Source organism: Chiloscyllium plagiosum, chromosome 3 (genome assembly GCF_004010195.1).
Source record: "Chiloscyllium plagiosum isolate BGI_BamShark_2017 chromosome 3, ASM401019v2, whole genome shotgun sequence".
NCBI classification, from domain to species: domain Eukaryota; kingdom Metazoa; phylum Chordata; class Chondrichthyes; order Orectolobiformes; family Hemiscylliidae; genus Chiloscyllium; species Chiloscyllium plagiosum.
The window spans coordinates 64029774-64053531 of NC_057712.1; the positions used below are offsets into that span (position 1 = coordinate 64029774).

General features: G+C 40.4%; 1 protein-coding gene across 1 annotated transcript in view; it reads right to left on the bottom strand.

The window, feature by feature from the left end:
• Positions 1 to 23758, bottom strand: part of LOC122539873 (venom phosphodiesterase 1-like) — a 112077-nt gene that overhangs the window by 82286 nt on the left and 6033 nt on the right. Inside the window, exons 2-6 of the mRNA XM_043675009.1 lie at positions 17019 to 17112; positions 14600 to 14722; positions 7448 to 7573; positions 6650 to 6710; positions 1737 to 1834 (exon numbers count right to left, since the gene is read on the bottom strand). Coding sequence (XP_043530944.1) covers positions 1737 to 1834; positions 6650 to 6710; positions 7448 to 7573; positions 14600 to 14722; positions 17019 to 17112 — 502 coding nt within the window. The remainder of the gene's footprint in view (positions 1 to 1736; positions 1835 to 6649; positions 6711 to 7447; positions 7574 to 14599; positions 14723 to 17018; positions 17113 to 23758) is intronic.

Here is a 23758-nt window from a genome sequence, read left to right on the forward strand (position 1 = left end):
GAAGTGGAATCCCTCTTTCCCACACCAATCCCTTAGCCACGTGTTTACTTCCCTAATTTTCTTATCCCTATGCCAATTGGCACATGGCTCGGGCAGTAATCCGGAGATTATGACCCTTGAGAACCTGTACTTCAATTTCCTTCCTAGTGCTCGATAATCCCCAAACAGGTCCTCCACCCTAGCTTTGCCTATGTTGTTAGTCCCAACATGGACCACAACAACTGGATCCTCCCCCTCCCCCTCCCCCTCCCGCTCCAATATCTTAGGGTGTAGTTCTTGTTCCTATCCCCATCCCTGCAATCACCCTTCCCACTCTCTCTTTCTTGCTCTCTCTCTCTCCCATTCATCTGAAGAGGTGGGGTTCTGTTTCTCTACAGCCAGAGGACATCCCATTGACCTAACACTTTGAGACCCTGCCTGCCACAATGAATTGGACTGTAAACAGCCAATCAAATTGGCCAACTCAAAACAACTCACTGCTGAATGAGAATTTCACACATAGGGTACATTACAATGCATTACGGTGTGTTTTGAGGCAGGTTGGACATCTAATCAAATGGGAAGGTGAAGAGAGGGAGGCCCCATCACCTTCCTGCCTGCCCCCAACCCCCTCACCCCATCCATGAAGTATGTGGTGGACAAGCTCATGGATGACCTTCCCACTCAATGTCAATTCAGGCCCTTCAATGAGCTATTATTGTCTACTTCAGGGACTCAGGCCACTGCCACTGGGACTCACCCAGCAGCAAGAATGGGATAGTTGCCAGCAGCAAGCCTGTAAAGGAAAAGTCTGTTACGATTATTTGCAGGCTACTGGAATGATATCACTTTGTCAGACATTCAATAACTGATTGAGGGAGCTGGCATCTTGAAGGTGCCTGATAAGAACCCAACACCTTGTTCTTCCTTCACAGTCCCTCGCTGACCTGGATCTCCAGCAGGTACCATTACACCCATGGCAAAATCCCCATCGTCAACATTAAAGTCTAGCATAGTTTGTGTTTGAGATACCCTGACCTCAGCTCTCAAGTCCTGTGGCGACAATTCCACCCAGGGAACAAGATTAAGCTACATGAACAAAGATTTGGCCAAATAAACAATTTTCAGGAAGGTTTTATAAGTGGAATGGAAGGAAGTGAGGATCGAGGTTTTGGACTACGTGTATTTCTTTCAGAATGGAACAGCGTAAATTACATGCACTTGAGGGACACCTGCTGGGAAGAACATGCACTCCTGAAAAGTAATTATCTGCTAACTGGTTCAAATCTCAATTCCACAAGTCCTCAAAAATTAATTGTTTTTGTTTTACAAACTTATCACATAAGTATTAGAGTTTCAATCCACATCTTTCTTTTACAATAGGATCTTTTTAATCAAAATGATGTTGCCAACATTTTAAAAAGTTGCATTTGAATTATTTATTTCCAACTTAGTGATAACACAGATTTGAAAATGCTAAACTGGGGAAAGGAACGGCTTAAAATCTTGCTGCATGTAACACTTCGTACATTTTTAAATGAAAACGTTAATCAATCTTCTGACTTATTACTTTGGTTAAAATAAGAGACAAGAAAGATTCCAATGAATAAACTAGTACTTTGAGTACTACAGCTGAACTAAGCACAAAATCAACCACAAAGTATGTTTATTTGAATAGTGATTTAATGATTTTGACTGTAAGCACACATTCCAAACTGTTGGATGCTTTTTGTTTGTTTGTATTTTCAGTTACTTACTGAGTTTGTCAATAACTGGCATCAAACCATACCAGGTCTTTAAATACTCGGCTCTGAAACCATCTAATGAAACCAATATCAAGGGTGGTTGAGAAAATCTGAAATTTAAAGACCAGATATTATTTTATTTCTGCATAATTTGTAACAGTGTAGTCAGGTATACATCAGACTTTTTCTCAAACTAAATTAAACAACAATACTAATATACTGATTAATCTGCTCAAGACTTAGCAAAAAGAGTGCAAAAGAAAAGACAATATTGTAGACAGATGTATTGACTCTCAAAATTACCAACAAAACTCCAAAGAATCACTGGCATCTGACACTTTACCCAACTGAGATCATTGTGAGTTCTTTAAAATTCTTCAAGATCTGTTTGGTTCCTCATTCAAAGGCACTCAATACCTGTTTTGGGGACCTGGCTTTGGGCATGGAATGGGGGAATCCCCATGAGTCACCCCTTCCTCTAGAATTGCCCTCATGCTTACTGTCTGGCATTCCCCACTGAGCTTTGAATGCGTATGATTCCCATAACAACTATCATCTCCCTCTGGTGCTTACCGTAAATTGCACTCAGTGGGTGAGATGTCTGCTCCTGGTGTCCTTGATCTTAGTAAAAGGCCCATCGCTGCCCAATTAATTGGCAGGCTTTACTGAAAAGAAGTGAAGTGGTTTGGTCAGTACCCCCACTGTCTCCATTAAACAATGCCTTTGGTCTCTGACAAGATAAAGTATGCATTTAGGAAAGGCCTGAAAGGGGTTTTTGCCCGAAACGTCGATTTTCCTGCTCCTCGGATGCTGCCTGACCTGCTGTACTTTTCCAGCACCACTCTAATCTACATATGCATTTAGGAAAAACAATTCCCAAGTCAGCAACGTTATAGGTCCTGGAGTATCTTCTAATAATTGACCTTTGTTCTTTCATGGGATGTTAGTGTTGCTTCAAGCAGCTTCTAAATAAAACACTTGGCTGATAGCTCTATAGTTCCCAACAACACCACTGGGAGCGGGGCCACATGGAAATTGGGAGGGGGGATTTGCAGTGTGCAGAGAGGTCAATGATCAGGAGTCCATACATGTGGTGCCCTTACTCCCCCATTCTCCTAACCCCAAGGTCTGAATGGGGTAACCTGTCAACCATCCCAACCCATCTTTTATTTCTATCCCTCAGGCTTCAAAAATGAGGCCAGGTGAGGAGAGCCCTTCATGATCTCAAATGAGACAAGAGTGCATGGGTCAAAGTCAAACAGGTCACCAGCAATGAGGTAAGCTGCAGCAAGCAACAAGCCCAAAGACTTACTGGTGGGGGGCTCATATATTTTCACCTCAGATATGATTTCATTTAATCTCATTTAAGAGCAAAGTTAATTACTTCAACTCTTTTGCAATAAAAGTTGGTAAGTCATTTGCCTGTCCAATTATTTAGTGTACGTGCATATTAACTTTCTGTGACTCATGTCCAAAGGTTATGCAATTCCCTCTATATAAAAACATTTTGCAATTATTAAAATTACTCAGTTTTTCCATTTTTCAGACAAAAATAAAACTTTCACACGTCACTGTGTTATACTCTATCTGATATTTTCTAGCACCATCACTTAAACTTTTAATGTCCCTTTATATTTTCCTCACCATTTACTTTAACCTAGCTACATATCATAAATAATTCTGTTAAGGATTAAATTCAGTGCTTTAATTATTGGCAGAAATAATAATTAATCAAGCCTGACATTAATCTTTATGACATGTCACTAGTTGTACCCTCATTATCACAAAATGATATATTTATCCCTACTCTGTTTTTTTGCTTATTAACTAATCATCAATTCATGCTTTTATATTATTCTGTACCATATAATACTAAAGCATGGGCCATAACCTTCCAGCCGTCATCTTATCAAATACCTTATGAAGTTTCAAATCCAATTACTTGGTACTATAATTCTTAATTGCCAAACTCCCTCTTCTTTTGAATAGTGGAGTAATGTTTGCTACTTTGCAATCCAGGACGCCCATTCTGGAATCAAGGGAATTCTGGAAGGTTACAACAAATGCAACGACTATTTTTCTAATATTAGGCTGAAGGCCATCATGTCCAGAGAATTTACTGACTGTTAGTCCAGTTAATTTCTCCAACACCTTTTCTTTACTGTAATTAATTATTTTAAGTTTCTCACTCTCATTTGTTGTCACAATTTCACATGCACTCTTTATTTTTTCTACTGTGAAGAGAGATTCAAAATAAGAGCTTAACATCTGTCCTATTTCCTTATTTGCCGTTAGTTGTTTCCCATCTCTGCCTCTAAGGGAGCTACATTTACTTTTGTTAATCTCTTTCTTTTCACAGTCTTGTTACTCCAATCTTGTTTTATATTCCTTGCTAATTTACTCACATTCTATTTACATAATCATTATTAAGTTCTTGGTCATGCCTTGCTAATTTTTCAAAACCTTACAAACCTCAGCCCTGCTTCCCCTTCCAGTAATATTGAAGGTCTCTTTTGTATAAATATGAACCTTTATGCTTTTAGAGTCATAGAGATGTACAGCATGGAAACAGACCCTTTGGTTCAACTCATCCATGCCGAACAGATATCCCAACCCAATCTAATCCCAATTGCCAGCACCTGGCTCATATCCTTCCAAACCCTTCCTATTCATATACCCATCCAGATGCCTCTTAAATGTTACAATTGTACCAGCCTCCACCACTTCCTCTGGCAGCTCATTCCATACATGCACCACCCTCTGCATGAAAAAGTTGCCCCTTAGGTCTCTTTTATATCTTTCCCCTCTCACCCTAAACGTATGCCCTCTAGTTATGGACTCCCCGACCCCAGGGAAAAAACTTTGCCTATTTACCCTATCCATGCCGCCCATAATTTTGTCATTGATAGTTTAGTTAGCCACGATTGCATCACTTCTGAAACTTTTTAATGGAATGTGTACTCTTTGCAAATTATGAATTATTTCTTCAAATACTTGCCAATGCTTAACCATCATCATATATTCTGGTCTAATTTCATAACCTCTCCCTGCTAATTTCCCCTTTTACCACTGCAACTAATTTTGTACTAACTTAATCCTTAGTTTGAGTGGTTACCACATCATTCTCAAACTTGATATGAAATTCCTTTGTGTTAGAATCACTCCTCCTCAGGTGACATTTACAACTATCTCATAACGCAAAAATCTATCTCAAGTGGCCAGCTCCCTAGTTAGTCCCTCAAAATATTATTTGAGGAAACCATATTGAGTACATTTATTAAACATATCCTCCAAGTTACTTCTGCCAACCAGGCTTGTCCAGCATACAAGAAGATTTAAACCCCTTCATGTTGATTGTATTAATCTTGTTACATGTTTCTCTAATTTTTAATTTATATTCTGTCAGGGGTGCTGCAAATTAAACTTACCAATGTTCTGTACATTATAAATTATTAACTCTAACCACATCACAAGACCACAAGTTTGAGGAACAGGAGGTTGGCGGTTTGAGCCTGCTGTACCATTCAGTAGAATCATGGCTGATCCAACATTTCTCATGTCCTTCCTGCCTTTTCTCCATAATCCTTGATTTCCTGACTGATCAAAAATGTGTCAAGGAGTTCCCCCAAAGACTCTTAACCCTCTGAGAGAAGAGATTCTTCCACATCTCAGTCTTAAATTGGCACCCCTTTACTGTGAGGCTATGCCCTCTGGTCCTAGACTCTTCAATGAAGAGAAACATCCTCTCAGCTTCTTAAGAATCTGAGAAAAACATTGATTCTATATCCTTAATTCTGGGCTATAACTCATTCTCTCCACTGATTTCATCTTATAATTTATAATTGGGTATAATGCACCTCATTTGCCACTTGGCTCTCCTTTCGAAATCTAAGTTCCTAACCTTGATACCCCCAGGGGATTTATATTTCAATAATAGCTAGGTAAAATAAATATTTATTTTTGTTATTCATTCATCTATCTTGTTATGAATTCTTTGTGCATACAAATATGGAGTTAGTTTTAATTTCTTACTGTTTTACACTGATGTGAACCTTGACTACTTCTCCCGATTCACATTTTTAATCTTTGTCCCTTCCTGGCTCAATATGGCTCAAGTCTTTTCTCTTCAGACTTAAATATTTTCTTCCATGAACTTATCAACCCTCTTGATAGCTTTAACGCCTTATCTGGAAAAACATAATGCATCTGCATCCGAGCAATCATTTTGCAACTTATCAAAGGGCTTATGCTTGGGACATGTCCTGGAATCTTCCTGATAGTATTTGCCCTCCTGATTTAGAAAATTAGATAAAAGTTGTGCTGCACACCAGGACTTTTACACAAAGTAGATGCACTTAAAAAGACTCACAGTGACTTCCAGATATCCCTAATGTCATTATAGCCAACAAAGCTCTTTTGAATTGCATGTAGCAGCCATTTTTCACACAGCAAGATCCTATCTAAAATGTAAAAATGATGAGATAATCAATTTTTGACATGTTGTTACTTAAGACACTGTATGGAATTCTCCATCTCTTCCATGAATAGTGTCACAGGATCTTTTACATACAATGGGAAGAATGGATGGGACCTCGGTTTAACCTGTCATTTTAAATATGGTACCTCCAAATATCCCTAAGTTAATTTTCTGACTCAAAGGTTAGTGTGTGAGCATAGTTTACACATAAAATTCCTGCAAATTTAGAACACTCAAGATATTTACAAAACTTGGTAAATTTGTAATTCTAGTCAGGAAATTGATTGTACAAAGAAGATAAAATGTACACTGTGCTAATAAATCATATAATGATTTCATTTGATGTAATCTGTCCATCTTCTCATTCTAAATATGGCTGTGTTTTTCTGTTTTCTCTACAAAGCAAAACATACAGTTGACAGACTCTTCAAATTACTACATGTCTTACCCTGCTGGACATTGAGGGGCATTTATTTCTTCACACTTATCTTCCACCCAAGATGTTTCCGCTACACAAGAAACAAAATCACTAAAATTAACTTTTGAAAACTACAAGTTGCTCTCATTCTTGGTATTGCTATTAAATTTTAATTATTGGTGTATTCATAATCTCAAATTGTATCTACAACAGATGATGACAAACACCTATTTCCTCAAATACTTGACACACACAAATGGGACTTGAATTTATGTTTTCATTTAAATAACCCCTCAGGTTTAGTTTGTCCTACAATAGTTCACAATCATTATCACTACATGACAATTGATCAATAATGGAATACAGGTATTGGAATAATTACTTTTTAAAATCTACGTATATGATCTGGATGAAACAGTTTTCAGGTCTTTCACCCATTGCTTACCAAAGGTCTGACAACTTCATAGAACTCCTTGGTCTTTATTCTTGCCATTGAATGTATACAGTAAGTATTGCACATATTGCAATTGTATTAAGGCACCACGGACTGCAACAGGCTCAATGGCAAAAAGTTGAATTTTACTATCCTTTCCATAATGCCCAATTTGAAATGTCTGGGAATGTATCTTTTTATATTTTATGAGTAAAGTATATTTTAGAGAAAAAAAAACAAATGGCAAGTCTGCAGAGGGTGCAAAGGTCTATGCCGGTACCACAACTCAGAGGTAGAAAAGAATTTAGCTAAATTGAGATATAATGTGGATAACTGCAGTGTTAAGCATGTAAGGTGGGGCTAATGTTAAAATTTGCATGGTTGAAACTCCTTACCTTTACAAACTGTCTTGTAATCAGTGCAACAATCACCATTTTCCAAACAATCATCAGAACATGAACAGCGGCTAGTAGGTAAACGGCTCTCCCCACAGCGGAACTTGGTGCATGTCCAGAGCTCAGCTAAATTACAAAATATTCAGTTAATCCATCTTCCAAACAAAGAAGAAACTGTACAGTTAGAATGTCAATCTGTGATTAGCATGTACCTGCCATTCTAAATGAAAAGTAAAAAGCATTTCATCAAACTTATAAAGATATTAAAGTGTTTATTTTATAATAAATCAGAATACTTGTTACATAGTGAAACACTTCTTACATAGTGAGAAAGTCATGGCCACCACTCTATGGGAAAGATGTGATTGGACTGGAAGGGGTGCAAAGTAATTTTACCAAGTTGTTGCCTGGGATGGAGCATTTCAGGTATCAAGAAAGCTGGATAAGCTGGGCTGTTTTCTTTGGTGTAGAGAAGGTTGATGGGTTGAAACAGGAAGAAGGGCCTGTGCCCGAAACGTCGAATCTCCTGTAACCTGGATGCTGCCTGACCTGCTGTGCTGTTCCAGCAATAAAGTTTCAACTTTGATCTCCAGCATCTGCAGACCTCACTTTCTCCTAGAAGGTTGATGGGGTCTTGATAGAAGTGTGTAAGATTATGAAGAGCATAGAAAACAGCTGTTCCCTTAATCAAAGGGTTTACATAAGAATGGACAATTTTAAAATAAAAGGCAAGATGTTTTGAGGAGATCTGAGGAAATCCTATTTCATCCAGAGGGTGGGCATGGGTGGGGTGGGATCTGGAATGTATTGTCTGGGAAGGTAGTTGAGGCAGGTAACCTCACAATCTTTAAAAGGTACTCAGATGGACACCAGAAATTTCACAATATTCAGGCTTGGCCCGGTACAGGAAGGTAGAACTAGTGTAGGCAGTGTAGCGTTGTGTACTTTTGGTGGTACAAATTTAAAGGGCTGAAGGACCTCTTCTGTACTGTATGATTCTATGAGGGAGAACATATTAGCAACAATAAGATGATTGGTTTGTTTTTTTGAGGGATGGGTTTTGTTCAGGAGCATAAAAATATTGATAGTTGATCTGAAATTTTAACGATTATCTGAGGCACCGGAACAGGCAACAGAAAGTCAATTTAAGTTCTTACAATAAGACAGTGACATTTTTGGGATTCAATACGTGTGAAGCAAACACCCACTCCTTATTATAATCTGGAAGGCTTCTATCCAACTAATTGTAGCTCTGATGGATTTGCTTTCCTGAGTACACCACTTATGTAGTTTATTTTACTTTGAGAGTTGATGTGGTCTTTTGGGCCAAACACAACTGCCAATACGATAAGGACTGAATGTTTACCCACATATTCATCCTTGCAACCTGAATTTTTCTGAATATTGGCTGTGTCACTTTTGGGAGATTTTAGTATTCACTCATGGAATGTGAGCATCGCCTGCTGGACCAACATTTATTGCCCAAACCTAACTGGCCAGAGGGCAGTTACAAGTAAACCACATCTCTGTAGGTCTGGAGTCACATGTAGGTCAGACCGGGTAAGGATGGCAGATTTCCCTCTCCAAAGGGCATTAGTGAACCAGTTGAGTTTTACGACAATTGACAATGAATTCATGTCATCATTAGACTCTTAATTCCAGGTTTTTTAATGAATTCAAATTTCACAATCTGCCATGGTGGGATTTGAACCCAAGTCCCCAGAACATTACTCGGGTCTCTGAGATAATTTTCCAGCAATAATACCACTAGGCTATTACCTCCACAGAATGGAGGGTTTGTTTCTCTGAAAGCTCCAGTGAGTTAATTTGTACAATTCTCCGCTGCTCATCTTATTAAGTATACACCTCGATGCTGCTGTTCTCATGCTAGTGAAATGCTAGTCAGTGCTGGAACCTTCCGCATTCAATTTCCAGGCACTACATTTAAACCCCAGTTGTGCACTATGTCAAATGTTTGAAGTAACCACTTGAGTCAGTGCAGTGTCCATGGTCTAGAGGAATACACAGCAATGTCACAAGAAGTTTATTACTTTCTGCATTCACAATGGTAAGTGCCACCATCTTTTCTCTACTATCTCACTTTCACTGTGTCATTGTCACTGCACCCTCCAACAAGGCCATGTCATTCTTACCCACCTTATCCTCTCAAATACAACCTTCCCTGCTCTCTGCAGTTCTTACTCAATCACTTACCAATTTTTTCTTGACTGACCATAGTTCCTCTTGACTGTTTTTTGCAGCCAAATAGGACAAACTGCCTGGTTATCTGATTGTTCTAAAAGACATGGCAAGGGAATGCAGAGATGCTGAAAGCATTCATGTAGGCATAAAGTGAGTATTAAAATGCTGAGCCACATTAAAAGCTAGTCCCAAATGCACCCCAATACATGGTGAGGCTGTTGTTTTGCTGATGTCAGCTCCATGGATGGAAGGTTCAGCCAGTTGCTACCCATTGAGCATCTCCTGAGGTGCTGGGGAATGCTTTCCAAGATAGAGGCCCAGAGGCACAACAGAAAACTGCAGTCATAAAAACAGAGATAGCTAGAAAAGCTCAGCAGGCTGGCAGCATCTGTGAACAGAAATCAAAGTTCATGTTTCGGGTCCAGTGATCCTTCCTCAGTTCTGAGTAAGGGTCACCAGACCCGAAACGTTAACTTTGATTTCTGTTCATGGATGCTGCAAGACCTGCCGAGCTTTTCCAGCAATCTCTGTTTTTGTTTCTGATTTACAGCATCTGCAGTTTTAGATTAGATTACATTACAGTATGGAAACAGGCCCTTCGGCCCAACAAATCCACACCGACCCGCCGAAGCACAACCCACCCATACCCCTACATTTACCCCTTTACCTAACACTACGGGCAATTTAGCACGGCCAATTCACCTGATCTGCACATCTTTGGACTGTGGGAGGAAACCGGAGCACCCGGAGGAAACCCATGCAGACACGGTGAGAATGTGCAAACTCCACACAGTCAGTCGCCTGAGGCGGGAATTGAACCCAGGTCTCTGGCGCTGTGAGGCAACAGTGCTAACTACTGTGCCACCGTGCCGTGGTTTTTATTTGGCAAGCTGCAGCCAACTGCTACCTGCTTTGCCTTTTATGTTAGGAACAGTCCAGTTTCTCTCCACTGCCTGGGAAAATAGCAAACTGAATATAACAAGGCAAAATGAGATGATAATGAGGTGTTAGTGCGTGCAAATAGCCTCTTGCCACTCCATAGTAAGATCCTCATCTCATGTTAAAACATTGGGTTGAAAATTGGGTTCTATTTCTGTCAAGAAACTTATTGCTGCATCACTGTAATGTACTATCAATTAACTCGTTTTTACCCAGCTTATTCAGAGGCACTGTCACAGAATCAAACAGCATGGAAAGAGGCTCTTTCGCCCATCAAGTCTGCAGCAACAAAAAATTGAACAGCCTCTTCCCTAGCTGTAGTTCTCAATCGAACCTGCTGCTTTGATAAGTTTTCTGAGGAAGGGTCACTCGACCTCGAATCCCCCCCACCCTCCCACGAAACATTAACTCTGATTTCTCTACAGAGATATGGCCTGAGAATACTGAGTTTTTCCAGCAATTTCTGTTTTTGTTTCTGATTTACAGCATTTACAGTTCTTTCATTTAGAGTCATAGAGTCTTGGAGATGTACAGCACAGAAACAGACCTTTTGGTCCAACTTGTCCATGCCAGTCAGATATCCTAAATTAATCTAATCCCATTTGCGAGCACTTGGCCCATATCCCTCCAAATCCTTCCTGCTCATATACCCATCCAGATGCCTTTTAAATGCTGCAATTGTACCAACCTCCACCACTTTCTCTGGCAGCTCATTCCATACATGCACCACCTCTTTTAAATCTTTCCCCTCTCACTCTAAACCTATGCCCTCAGTTCTGGACTCCCCCACCCCAGGGAAAAGATTTTGTCTATTTATCCAATCCATGCCCTTCATAATTTTATAAACTTCTATGAGGTTACCCCTCAGCCTCCGATGCTCCAGGGAAACCGGCTCCAGCCTACTCAGCCTCTCCCTATAGCTCAAACTCTCCAACCCTGGCAACATCCTTGTAAGTCTTTTCTGAACCCTACCAAGTATCACAGCATCTTTCCTATTGGAGGAAGACCAGAGGAGCAAACAATTAAAAGCTATTTCCACCAGTTGGTGAATTGGAAACAATTAGAAACAAATTAAAATCTTAACTTCAATAATGAAGGGAAATGTGAAGAAATATTTTCACAACAAATCTTACTGAAACATGAAATACTTTATCAAACATCTCTTTTGAGGCAGAGCACATAAAATCAATTTAATGAGTTATGGATACGTACTTCCAGGAAAAAAAAGGACATGAAGTAGTTGAGGAAAATTGAACTAGATCTGAGCATGAGCACAGATACAATGGATTAAACTGCATCTTCAATGTTTTAACTTGGCTTGGATTTTAGCCAGAAGTTCCTTTCCAGGAGTCATTATGAGGTCAGGAATCTCAGAAAAGCAGATATCCTAAATTAATCTAATCCCATTTGCGAGCACTTTGCCCATATCCCTCCAAATCCTTCCTACTCATATACCCATCCAGATGCCTTTTAAATGCTGCAATTGTACCAACCTCCACCACTTTCTCTGGCAGCTCATTTCAAGCGCCCTATCATTTTTAACTTCAGATTTCCTATAACATTTGTCAGTTTACCGAACTCAAACTGCTGATTGTACAGGAAGCCTCATACAGGTCATAGTCAAGCAGGTACAGTCGGTTCTGCTATAACACATGTTTCTTCAAGGCAAATTGGCTTTAATGTGGTTGAAGGATTTAGACCATTCCTTACTTGTCCTTTCCTTACCTGTATTGGCTATAAAGCTATTCCGGTCCCATTAGTTTAAATGGTTTTCTTATAACGTGAGATCTCACAGAAACTGAACTATTGCATTATATCAGAACCGACTGTACCTGTAGTGATTGTAATGCAGCCAGCCAGGTGGACCTCATAGGATATGAATTCCCTGATTGTGGCTGTTAAGATGATCTAATCAAGGAGTCCTCGCTGACAGATATAAATAGGAGTGTCAGACATCCTGACACATTGAGAGCTGGATCTGAGGGAGCTAGATCTGTATCAAAGGCTTTCCATGTTTAAATAAAGGGTGACTTGGTGAAAGGATACCGGCCTCTGTGGAATACCTAGTGGTGGGGTCCCGTCATGGAAGGGACGGTGGTAATATAGGGGATTACCAGTTAAGGAATTGAGGCTGTTTGATTGTGGTCAGGACAGCCGATGGCAGACAGTTGGTTTGGGGTTGGGGGGTGTAGAGGAGGTGGGACTGTTGGGGTCTTCAGCAGTGATCAAGGGGATATACAGATCATTACGGGGCGGTGAAATGGGGGTGCAGTTACAGAACATCTTGACGCATAGTTGAAGCACTCCTGCCTACAAGCAGTTCTGTATGGGCAATTACTTTATGGATTCAAACCCTTACTTCTTTTCACCTACTATGGGGTTTTCCAAGGCCTGGAAAACCTGGCTGTTAAGTTAATTGCTATTAAACAAAGGCAGACTGCCTTTTTATCGGAATTGAATGGCTGCATACGTCCGATGATAAGTTTAGTTATTAACTCTTCATCTCCAGCACAAGGGAAAAAGAAGACTGCTGGAGGTCAGTCATTCTGTCCCAGAACATCAGTGCAGCAATTTCTGAGGGTACTGTTTGAGCATCTCTTTTTCATAAGATCAGATGTGGGGATGTTCTGTGACATCCACATGCAACATGACCCTGACAATATCCAGGCTTGAGCTAACAAGGGGCATGTGACATCGACACAACACAAATGCTAGGCAAAGGCCAGCTCCAAAAAGAGAGAATCTAACTATTGCCCTTTGAAATTCAATGGTGTTACTGTCACTGAATACCTTGTTATCTACATCCTAAGGTTAGTAAACTAAACTGGACCAGTCATATAAATACTGTGACTACAAGAATAAGTTAGAGGCTAGAAATTCTTTGCTGATCAAATCATCTCCTGTTTTCCCAATTCTGTCCACAATCTGCAAAGTACAGGACAGCAGTGTGTTGGAATACTCTCAACTTGCCGAGATGGGTGCAGCTCCAATAACACTCAAGAAGTTTCAAAAGCATCCAGGACAAAACAATCCTCTTGATTGATTTCATTTGATTTATTGTTGTCACATGTACTGAGATACAGTGAAAAGTGTTGATTTGTGTGCTCTCCAGGTAAATCATACTGTACAAAGTGCATCAGGTAATAGAACAGAGTGTAGAATATAGTCACAGCCACAGAGAAGGTTATGAGAGTGAGATCAACATTAACATTTGAGAGGTTTGTTCAAAAGATTGATAATAGCATTGTTATCAATTCATATCATTGTTATATATTGTAATCCCAACCACTATCTTCAACATTCTCTGCCTTTACCACTGTGGTAGCAGCGTTTACTATCTACAAGATGCACTGCAGAAAGTCACCAAGGATCCTTCAACAATACATTCCAATCCCATGACATCCACCATATAGACAAGGCCAGGAGATGCATGAAAACACTATCATCTGCAAGCTCCCCACGAGCCACACACCATCCTGATTTGGAACCATATCTTTACTGTTGCTGGGTCAAAATCTCACATGAAACACACTGCCTTTGTTTAAGAAGACAGCTCACCACCGTTCTTTCAAGGGCAACCAGGGATGAACAATTACAATGCTGGCCTGTCAGCAACAGCCAAATCCCATGACTGAATTATGTAAACCTCTCACATCCATGAAACCAAGAAATGGGTGGTTTTGATGTGGTTTGGGTTCCAATTGTTTTTGCATTTTACACTTACCCAACACCAACCCACCCATTATTGGGAATTATTATTCAAGCCTATATTTCTAAACCATTATTGGATTATAATGAGCATTTCTGTAAATTGACTTTTCTTTAATAAATCAAACTTCATATCCAAAACTATTTTTTTGAGAAACTGTTTTGAGCACAGAAATTTCAAAACACATGCCCTATTTCCCACTATCAAAGAGTTTTTAATAAAAAATGATGGAAAAGGAGGGAAAGGAAAATAAAAACTTTGAAGAAACTATAGTTGTAGAATGCTGTCTTTCTTACACTTACCAGGCTGAAGACAGATTTCTGCAAAATCCAAACAACAGCTTCCAGCTTCATTACAGAGTCTGTCACAACGGCAGTCCATGCTTTCCTCATCAAAGGGTGCAAAGCATTGATTTCTGCAGCTCACTGGAACATTAAATGATCATTATAAAAAATAACCTAAAAGGTACTACCGCAATGTGTTGAGAATTCAGCTCTATTTTCCAAATCGGATCTACAGTTACAATAAGACTGGAGAATCACCAATTGTTCAATAGCTACTTTCCATCTGGAATTGGTCCAGAAAGGTTCCAGACTCTTCTCCATTATGTAACTGATCTCAATGTTTTGAAGAAGAGTTAACTAGACTTCCCACTGTTGTTTATTTCAATGATCCTTTCCAAAATGGGCACAATTGGCTGTGGGAAAGTTTGGGCTACAGTTCTAATATTTTCTTACTCAAATAAAAGCCCTTTCATAAACTTGCATATGAAGAATAACCGTTTGTGACAAAGAGACACCCATTAGCCAATATAATGAATATAGGAAAACAAAAATATGGGGCCAACGTTTCAATAGCTGAGAAACAGGAGACCTGGCATCTTCCTACTGACATGGCATATTGCCAGCAACAGGCCCCATGGTGGTTGGTCATACACCCGTCAGTGACTGAGTCATTTAATAGCCCAAATAGGGGATAATCCCTGACCTGTCAGCATTTTGCTCACATTGAAAGGGTCCACCACCATACAAAAAGATGGCCAGGTAAACTTGCTGGCTGTTTAGAGGGATCCTGGGTTGGATTTGAGTGGGAGGGGTAGGGTGGGACTGGTGAGTGGTTCCTCCTTGACAACCCATGGATAGTTGTCCCTGTGTGCTAAAATCCTGCCACTTGAAAAGCACCAGCTCTCCACTCCAAATGCTGGGTATTATCTAAGTAGCTTCACCTTCCTCAAAACAACCTCCATGAAGGTTCCTCTGGACAGCAACCTCAGCAGTGGGCACCATCAGTCATGGGTCGAGAGTGCAGTGCTGGAAAAGCACAGCAGGTCAGGCAGCATCCGAGGAGCAGGGAAATCAATGTTTCGGGCAAAAGCCCTTCATCCTGATGCTGAAACATTGATTTTCCTGCTCCTCAGATGCTGCTTGACTTGCTGTACTTTTCCAGCATCACACTCTCTACTCTAATCTCCAGCATCTGCAGTCTTCACTTTCGAATACCATCAGTCATGGTGCTGCCGAGGTTCGTAAATTCCAGCTTCTTGCTTGGGCTGGCAACACTGGCTTGGGGTTAGGGGGCTTTGAGCTCCCTCGTTCCACCCAGATGCAGAACTTATTCATTAGTGGCAGAACAAGAATGAGGACAGAGTAAATTGGTGAATACTTATTGGAACACAACTGTGCACAGTTAAGCAAGCTGGCGAACAGTTACAATTGTAAAAGTCTTAATAATAGTTCTCAAAGGTGAAACACCTGACTTGGGAGAGAGGTACATGTAAGGGATAATAACCAAAGAAAAGGTAAAGAAAGCATTGAAATAAAGTAACTTGACAGTCAATTCAATGAGATGGTCAGCAATACAGATCAGGAAGTCCAGGTTTAATTCACAGTCAGGGTGTAGGACATTTTTCATCAACCTAGTCAGATATGATTTGGCACAGTCTGGGTCAGTTAGGACTTAAACCTTTCTGACCTAAAGATAGGGACACCACTATTGCATTACTGAAATAGAATTGACTGGGTAGGATTTCTCCTTGAGATATTTTGCTCAAATCCATGACTGAACCAGGAATCTTTAGATCTTCAGTCTAATACTCTACCAACAGAGCTTTTTTGGCTGACATAAAAAGAATAATCCTTTAATCAATCTGTTCAGGTACATTATGACATACCTCTGTGGCAGGTGGGACTTAAACCTGAATGTTCTGACCTAGAGGTAGAGACACTGCCCCTGCAACACAAGTGCCCCTCAGTCAGGGTGTTACTATGAGCTAAATTATCGCAGATTACATGTAGCAAGATTGGTCAATGCTTTAGATCCTGTCTGCCATCCAGCTATTGCTGCTGGAAGTGTGTATGGTAACTGACGATGCTACAATTTGACATGAGATACTACTGCAGTTCGTAAGAGCACTGGCAATTTTTTGTCGTGCCCAATTAATCAATTTTGGTTAGACAAGCAAGATGCTAGAGATAATAAATAATCCTACTGCATATATATGCCAATTCACAGGGGGTTGCAAGGTTAGCTCCTTTGAATATATACATGAGAAGCCGAGCGCTTGTTTTGATCAATTGTTTTGGATTGACAGGAAAAGGTAAACATATTGGATTTTTTTTTGTAGCAGGCTCCCAAGAGTGGGGAAGCCTGGCTCACTGAGGAAGTTTCAGTACTCGCTTTGGTCTATCTACAGTTGTGCAAAGAATCAGAAAGAAAACTCACTTGTTTTTGCAACTGAAGGCTGCTGGGGTTTTTGACGAAGCCCAAGTCCAAGTCCAAGTCCAAGTGATATAACAACTAAACAAACAAGTAGCACCTGCCAAGAAAATGGTGTCACCACATTAACTCAACCAGATAACACAAATACCATAACAGAAGATATCAAAATAACACATAAAACTTCAGAATTCAGCACTTTGCAATCTTAAGTTCAAAGATGAAAGTCTCTTCTCTCATTAAAAATACTCCACCAAGAAATCTTACGAAATGAATATTTACTTAATGGGTGTGGTATGTTTATAGTCCACTTCTGAAGTGAGTGTGCAATATAAACGAACACCTTTTGACAAATTGTATTCAAAAGTTCATGAAGCAAATGATAGGTGCCAGAAATTCTCAATATAATTAACATAATCGGAACCTAGGATCTTTGGTAATATTGACTATAATTCTACAGGATTTTCAAAATGTATAATCTATATGTTTAAAAACTTTATTCAATCATCATGCGCTGATATTATAGATAGACAGCTCTCAATTTGAGAGACATATAATATCTGAAATTTCTAACTTTGTTGCAGATACTATTGTCTAACTTTGAATGATCCAACTAAAAAGAATAACAGAGGAATCCTTCTGATTGTGTTTGGACTACAGTCAAGTTGAGAAGATGTCAATGTAAAAGAGTAACTTTCTCTCTCCATGGATGCTTTGGACATATTGAATATTTCCAATATTTCCTGTTTTAATTTCAGATTTCTAACATCCACAACATTTTTCTCTGTATCATAATACTGTCACTCCTTGTTCTGGACTCCGAGTCAATGAGAACATTCTTCCTACATCTACCCTCTCTAATCTTTAGGATTTATAGGTTTCTATGAGATATCCCTTCACTCTTCTGAACTCAAGTGTATATAGTTTCAGTCTAGTTTCTCCCCATGCGTCAGTCCTACCATCCCAGGAATCAGTCTGGTAAAACTTTCTTTGCACTCCTTCAATAGCCAAAATGATATTTCTCACATAAGGAAGCCAAAACTACAAACAATACTCCAGGTGATATCTTACCAAGGCCCTGTACAGTTGAAGCAAGACATTCCTGTTCCTGAACTTGGATTATCTCTCCATGAAGGCCTTCTTTACCAGCTGTTTCACCTGCATGCTTACTTTCAGTGAGTGGGGTACAAGGCCATCCTAGTTTTTGTTTCACCTCCCCCTTTCCCAATCTCTCACCTACTTTTGCTACTGAAGTGGATAACTTTACATTTATTTACATTATACTGCATTTGCCGTATATTTGCCTACTTACTTAACTTGTCCAAATCACACTAAAGTCTCTCTGCATCCAGCTCACGCAGTTCACCCTTCCACCCAGCTTTGTGTCATCTGCAAACTTGCAGATATGCATGTAGTTTCCTCATCTAAATCATTAATATATACATGTATTGTGATTTGCTGAAGCACTGATCCATACAGTACCCCACTTGTCACTGCCTGCCACTCAGGAAGAGACCTGTTTATTCCTACTCTTTGATTCCTGTCTGACAGCCAGTTCGCTATCCACTTCGGTACATAACTCCAAACCCTTGTCCTTTAATTTTGCATACTAACCTCTTATATCAAACCTTATCAAAAGCTTTCTCAAGCTCCAAGGAAACCACAGCCACTAGCTCCCCCTTATCTACCCAACTAATTACTTCCTCAAAATAATACAGCTGATTTATCAAGCACAACTTCTCCTTTGTAAAACCATGCTCTGTCTTGTAATTCTCTTCCAAGTGCTCTGCTCCGGTATCTTTCAAAATGGACTATAATATTTTTTTCCAATGCTGATGTCAAGCTAACCAGTCCATAACTTGCTATTTCCTCTCTGCCTCCCTTCTTAAATAATGGGATTACATTAATTACCGTCTAATCATCTGCTATTTGCAGGGACATTTTCCTAAGTGCTCTGGAATGACAGTTCTCAAACCCTGGGGATTTATCTGCCAACAACATGGGCTCAATCCCACATCAGCTAAGGTTATCATGAAGGACTGTCCCTCTCAAACTGTTCCTTTCCCTGAGGTGTGATGATTCTCATGTTAAATCATCACCAGCCATCTCTCTGTAATGGGAGAGCAGCTCTATGGTGTTGTAGGACAAGGGTGACTTTTACCTCATGACACAATACCCAGTCAAAGATGGCAGATGGCTTTTACATTGGTTCATCAATGTTTTATTCATCAAACTGTTATATACATAGTCCAACATTACTTCCTCTACCTTACTGCTTCTGATTTGATTTGCCCAATCTATATGCAGAATGAAGCAGCTCATAATTACAGCTGTACTTTATTGCTTGTATCTCTAATTTCCCTTCACCTCCAACTCACCTCAACTTATCAGCTGTTGAAACACTCATCCATGCCATTCTCACTTTCAATCTCAAAATTCCAATGGCCTCCAAGCCAGCTTTTCATTCCTCCATGTTCCTCCAACTCATCCAAAATTCTGCTTTCTAAATCCATTGCACACCAAGACTTGTTTGCAAATTACCACAATGTATTTCAGAGTTCTTGAAAAGATTTGTAGCTCAGGTTGTGGTTGAAGTCATGGATTCATTTACCAAGCTACTGTATTTTTCTGTTAACATTTTGCTGCCTTGCTAGGTGACATTACCAGTGCATCTTTGATAAGGTGTTGGTGATCTATTCCACCTGGTATTTATATGTCTCTGATGGTTGGTACTTCAGATCTGTATCTGAGTGATTTGTATATGGAATCCAGTTCAATGTGTCTATTGATTGAGTTCCAGTTGGAGTGCCAGGCTTCAAGGAATTCTCTGGCAAGTCTCTGTTTTGCCTGTGCTAGGAAGATTACATCATCCCAAATGAATTTGTGCCCTTTGTCATCTGTGCGTTTGGAAATGAGAGAGTTCTGGTCATGTCTGGCAGTGGAGAGCTAAGGTTTGTGCAGTCGTATGGTCAGTTTTCTTCCTGTTTATCCTATGCAGTGCTTTTCACAGTCTTTGCAGGGTATCTTGTAGATAAGGTTTGTCCTGTTGGATGTGGGTGTCAAGTCTTTAACCTTTGTGAGGAGCTGGTGGAAAGTATTTACTGGTTCATGGTCCATTAAGATTCCCAGGGCTCTGAGTAATCTGGTGGTTATCTCTGATGTCTTTGATGTATAGCATGGTCACCATCGTGTCTGGTTGTGTAGCGTTTTCTTCTTTGGGTTTGTCTCGTAAGTAGCAGAGGATACTGCTCTTGGAGTATTATTTTGTTTAAGTCCTTTGAATAGATGTTCCTGTTCTGCCTTTTGGAGTTCTGGGTTGCTGCAGTGTGTCCTTGCAAACTCTTCTTCCTGGATGTATTAGTGGAATGCACACCTACCGGAGAATTCCATACCAGTGTATACAGGATGAACACCCATTCTGACCAGATACTGAATTACAACAGCAACCAGGAGAAGGTGAGGACTGCAGATGCTGGAGATCAAAGTCAAAAAGTGTGGTATTGGAAAAGCACAGCCGATCATGCAGCATCCGAGGAGCAGGAGAGTCGACGTTTTGAGCATAAGCTCTTCAGCAGCATTTAATTTAGGATATCTGGTCGGCATGGACGAGTTGGACCAAAGGATTTGTTTCCGTGCTCTACATCACTATGACTCTATGACTCAATTAATTAACATACTTCCGGAAGTATGGTGACCAGCATCATTCCCTCTAATCTTCTTCTGTGCATACCTCTGAGGTAAATGCAGAGCAGTGACTTCAGGAACTGGACATCAGTGCTGTGATCTGCCATACATGAAACGTCAGGTCACAGAGTCCAGATGTACAGCACAGAAACAGACCCTTCAGTCCAATTTGTCCATGCCGACCAGATATCCTAAGTTAATCTAGTCCCACTTGCCAGCACTTGACTCATACCCCTCTGAATCCTTCCTGTTCATAAACCGATCTAGATGCCTTTTAAATGCTGTAATTCTACCAGTCTCCACCACTTCCTCTAGCAGCTCATTCTATACACACACCACCTTCTGCGTGAAAAGGTTGCCCCTTAGGTCCCTTTTAAACTTTTCCTTCTCACCCTAAACCTATGCCCTCCAGTTCTGGACTCCCCCACCCTGGGGAAAAGACCTTGTCTATTTATCCTATCCATGCCCCTCATGATTTTATAAATCTCTATAAGGTTACCCGTCAGCCACTGACGCTTCAGGGAAAACAGCCCCAGCCTATGCAGCCTCTCCCTGTAGCTCAAGTCCTCCAACCCTGGCAACATCCTTGTAAATCTTTTCTGAACTCTTTCAAGTTTCACAATATCCTTCTGTTAGGATGGAGACAAAAATTGCACAAATTATTCCAAAATTGGTCTCACCAATGTCCTGTACAGCCCTAACATGACCTCCCAAACCCTATACTCAATGCTCTGACCAATAAAGGAAAGCAGACCAAACTTCTTCACTATCCTATCTACCTGTGACTCTACTTTCAAGGAACTACGAACCTGCACTCCAACATCTCTTTGTTCAGCAACACTCCCCAGCATCTTATCATTAAATGTATAAGTCCTGCTCTGATTCCTTTCCAAAATGCAGCACCTCGCATTTATCTAAATTAAACTCCAACTGCCACTCCTCAACCCATTGGCCCAACTGATCAAGATCTCATTGTACTCTGAGGTAACTCTCTTTGCCGTCCACTACACCTACAATTTTGGTGTCATCTGCAAACGTACTAACTATACCTTCTGAGTTCACATCCAAATCACTTATATAAATGACAAAAAGCACTGGACCCAGCACCGATCCTTGTGGCACTCCACTGGTCACAGGCCTCCATTCTGTAAAGCAACCCTCCACCACCACCTTGTCTTCTACCTTTGAGCCAGTTCTGTATCCAAATGGCTAGTTCTCCCTGTAAACCATGAGATCTAACCTTGCTAACCAGTCTACCATGAGGAACCTTGTTGAACTCCTTACTGAAGTCCATATAGATCACGTCCACCGCTCTGCCCTCATCAATCCTCTTTGTTACTTCTTCAAAAAACTCAATCAAGTTCGTGAGACATGATTTCCCATGCACAAAGCCATTTTGACTATCTCTAATCAGTCTTTGCCTTCCCAAATACATGTAATTCCTGTCCCTCAGGATTTCCTCCAATACCTTGCCCTCCACCAATGTCAGGCTCGCCTGTCTATAGTCCCCTGGCTTTTCCTTACTACCATGTTAAATAGCACCACATTAACCAACCTCCAGTCTTCTGGCACCTCACCTGTGACTATTAATGGTACAAATATCTCAACAAGCAGCCCAGCAATCATTCCCCTAGCTTCTATGGTACACCTGATAATGTCCTGGGGATTTATCCACTTTTATGCATTTCAACACATCCAGCACCTCTGTAATGTAATATGGACATTTTTCAAGCTGTCACAATCTATTTCCCCACTTTCTATATCTTCCATGTCCTTCTCCAACGTAAACACTGATGCAAAATACTTGCTTAGTATTTTCCTCATCTCTTGTGGCTCCACACATAGGCCGCCTTGCTGATCTTTGAGGGGCCCTATTCTCTCCCTAGTTACCTTTTTGTCCTTAATGTATTTATAAAATCCTTTTGGATTCTCCTTAATTCTATTTGCCAAAGGTATCTCATGTCTCCTTTTTGCCCTCCTGATTTCCCTCTTAAGTATAGTCCAATTGCCTTTATACTCTTCTAAGGATTCACTCGATCTCTCCAGTCTATACCTGGCATATGCTTCCTTCATTTTCTTCACCAAAACCTCAATTTCTCTAGTCATCCAGCATTCCCTATACCTACCAGCTTTGCATTTCACCCTAATCGGAATATACTGTCTCTGGACTCTTGCTATCTTATTTCTGAAGGCTTCCCATTTTCCAGCTGTCCATTAACTATGAACATCTGCCCCCAATCAGCTTTTGAAAGTTCTTGCTTATTCCTGTCAAAAGTGGCCTTCCTCCAAATTGGAACTTCAACTTTTAGGTCTGGTCTATCCTTTTTAAATCTAATAAAATTATGGTCGCTGGCCCCAAGGTGCTCCTCCAATAATACCTCAGTCACCTGCCCTGCCTTATTTCCCAAGAGCAGGTCAGATTTTGCACCTTCTCTAGTAGATGCATCCTCATACGGATTCAGAAAAAAATTTCTTATTCACACTTAACAAATTCCTCTCTACCTAAACCCTTAACACTATGGCAGTCCCAGTCTATGTTTGGAAAGTTAAAATCCCCGACCATAACCACCCTGTTATTCTTACAGATAACTGAAATCTCCTTACAAATTTGTTTCTCAATTTACCGCTGACTATTAGGGGGTCTGTAATAAAATTCCAATAAGTTGATCGTCCCTTTCTTATTTCTCAATTCCATCCAAATAATTTCCCTGAATGTATTCCCAGGAATGTCCTCCCTAAGTACAGCTGTAATGCTATCCTTTATCAAAAACATCACTCCCCCTCCTCTCTTTCCCCCCTTTCTATCCTTCCTATAGCATTTGTATCCTGGAACATTAAGCTGCTAATGCTGTCCATCTCTGAGCCACATTTCTGTAATTGCTATGATATCCCAGTCCCATGTTCCTAACCATACCTTCACTGTTAAGTCTCTTGCATTGATGTAAATACAGTTTAATTTATCAGTCTGACAGTTTGAATCGCTCCTTTTCTCAACTGCACCAGTGTCAGATTGATCTCTTTCATTACTATTTCCCTGCACCTCCCATCCCACCCCCCCCACC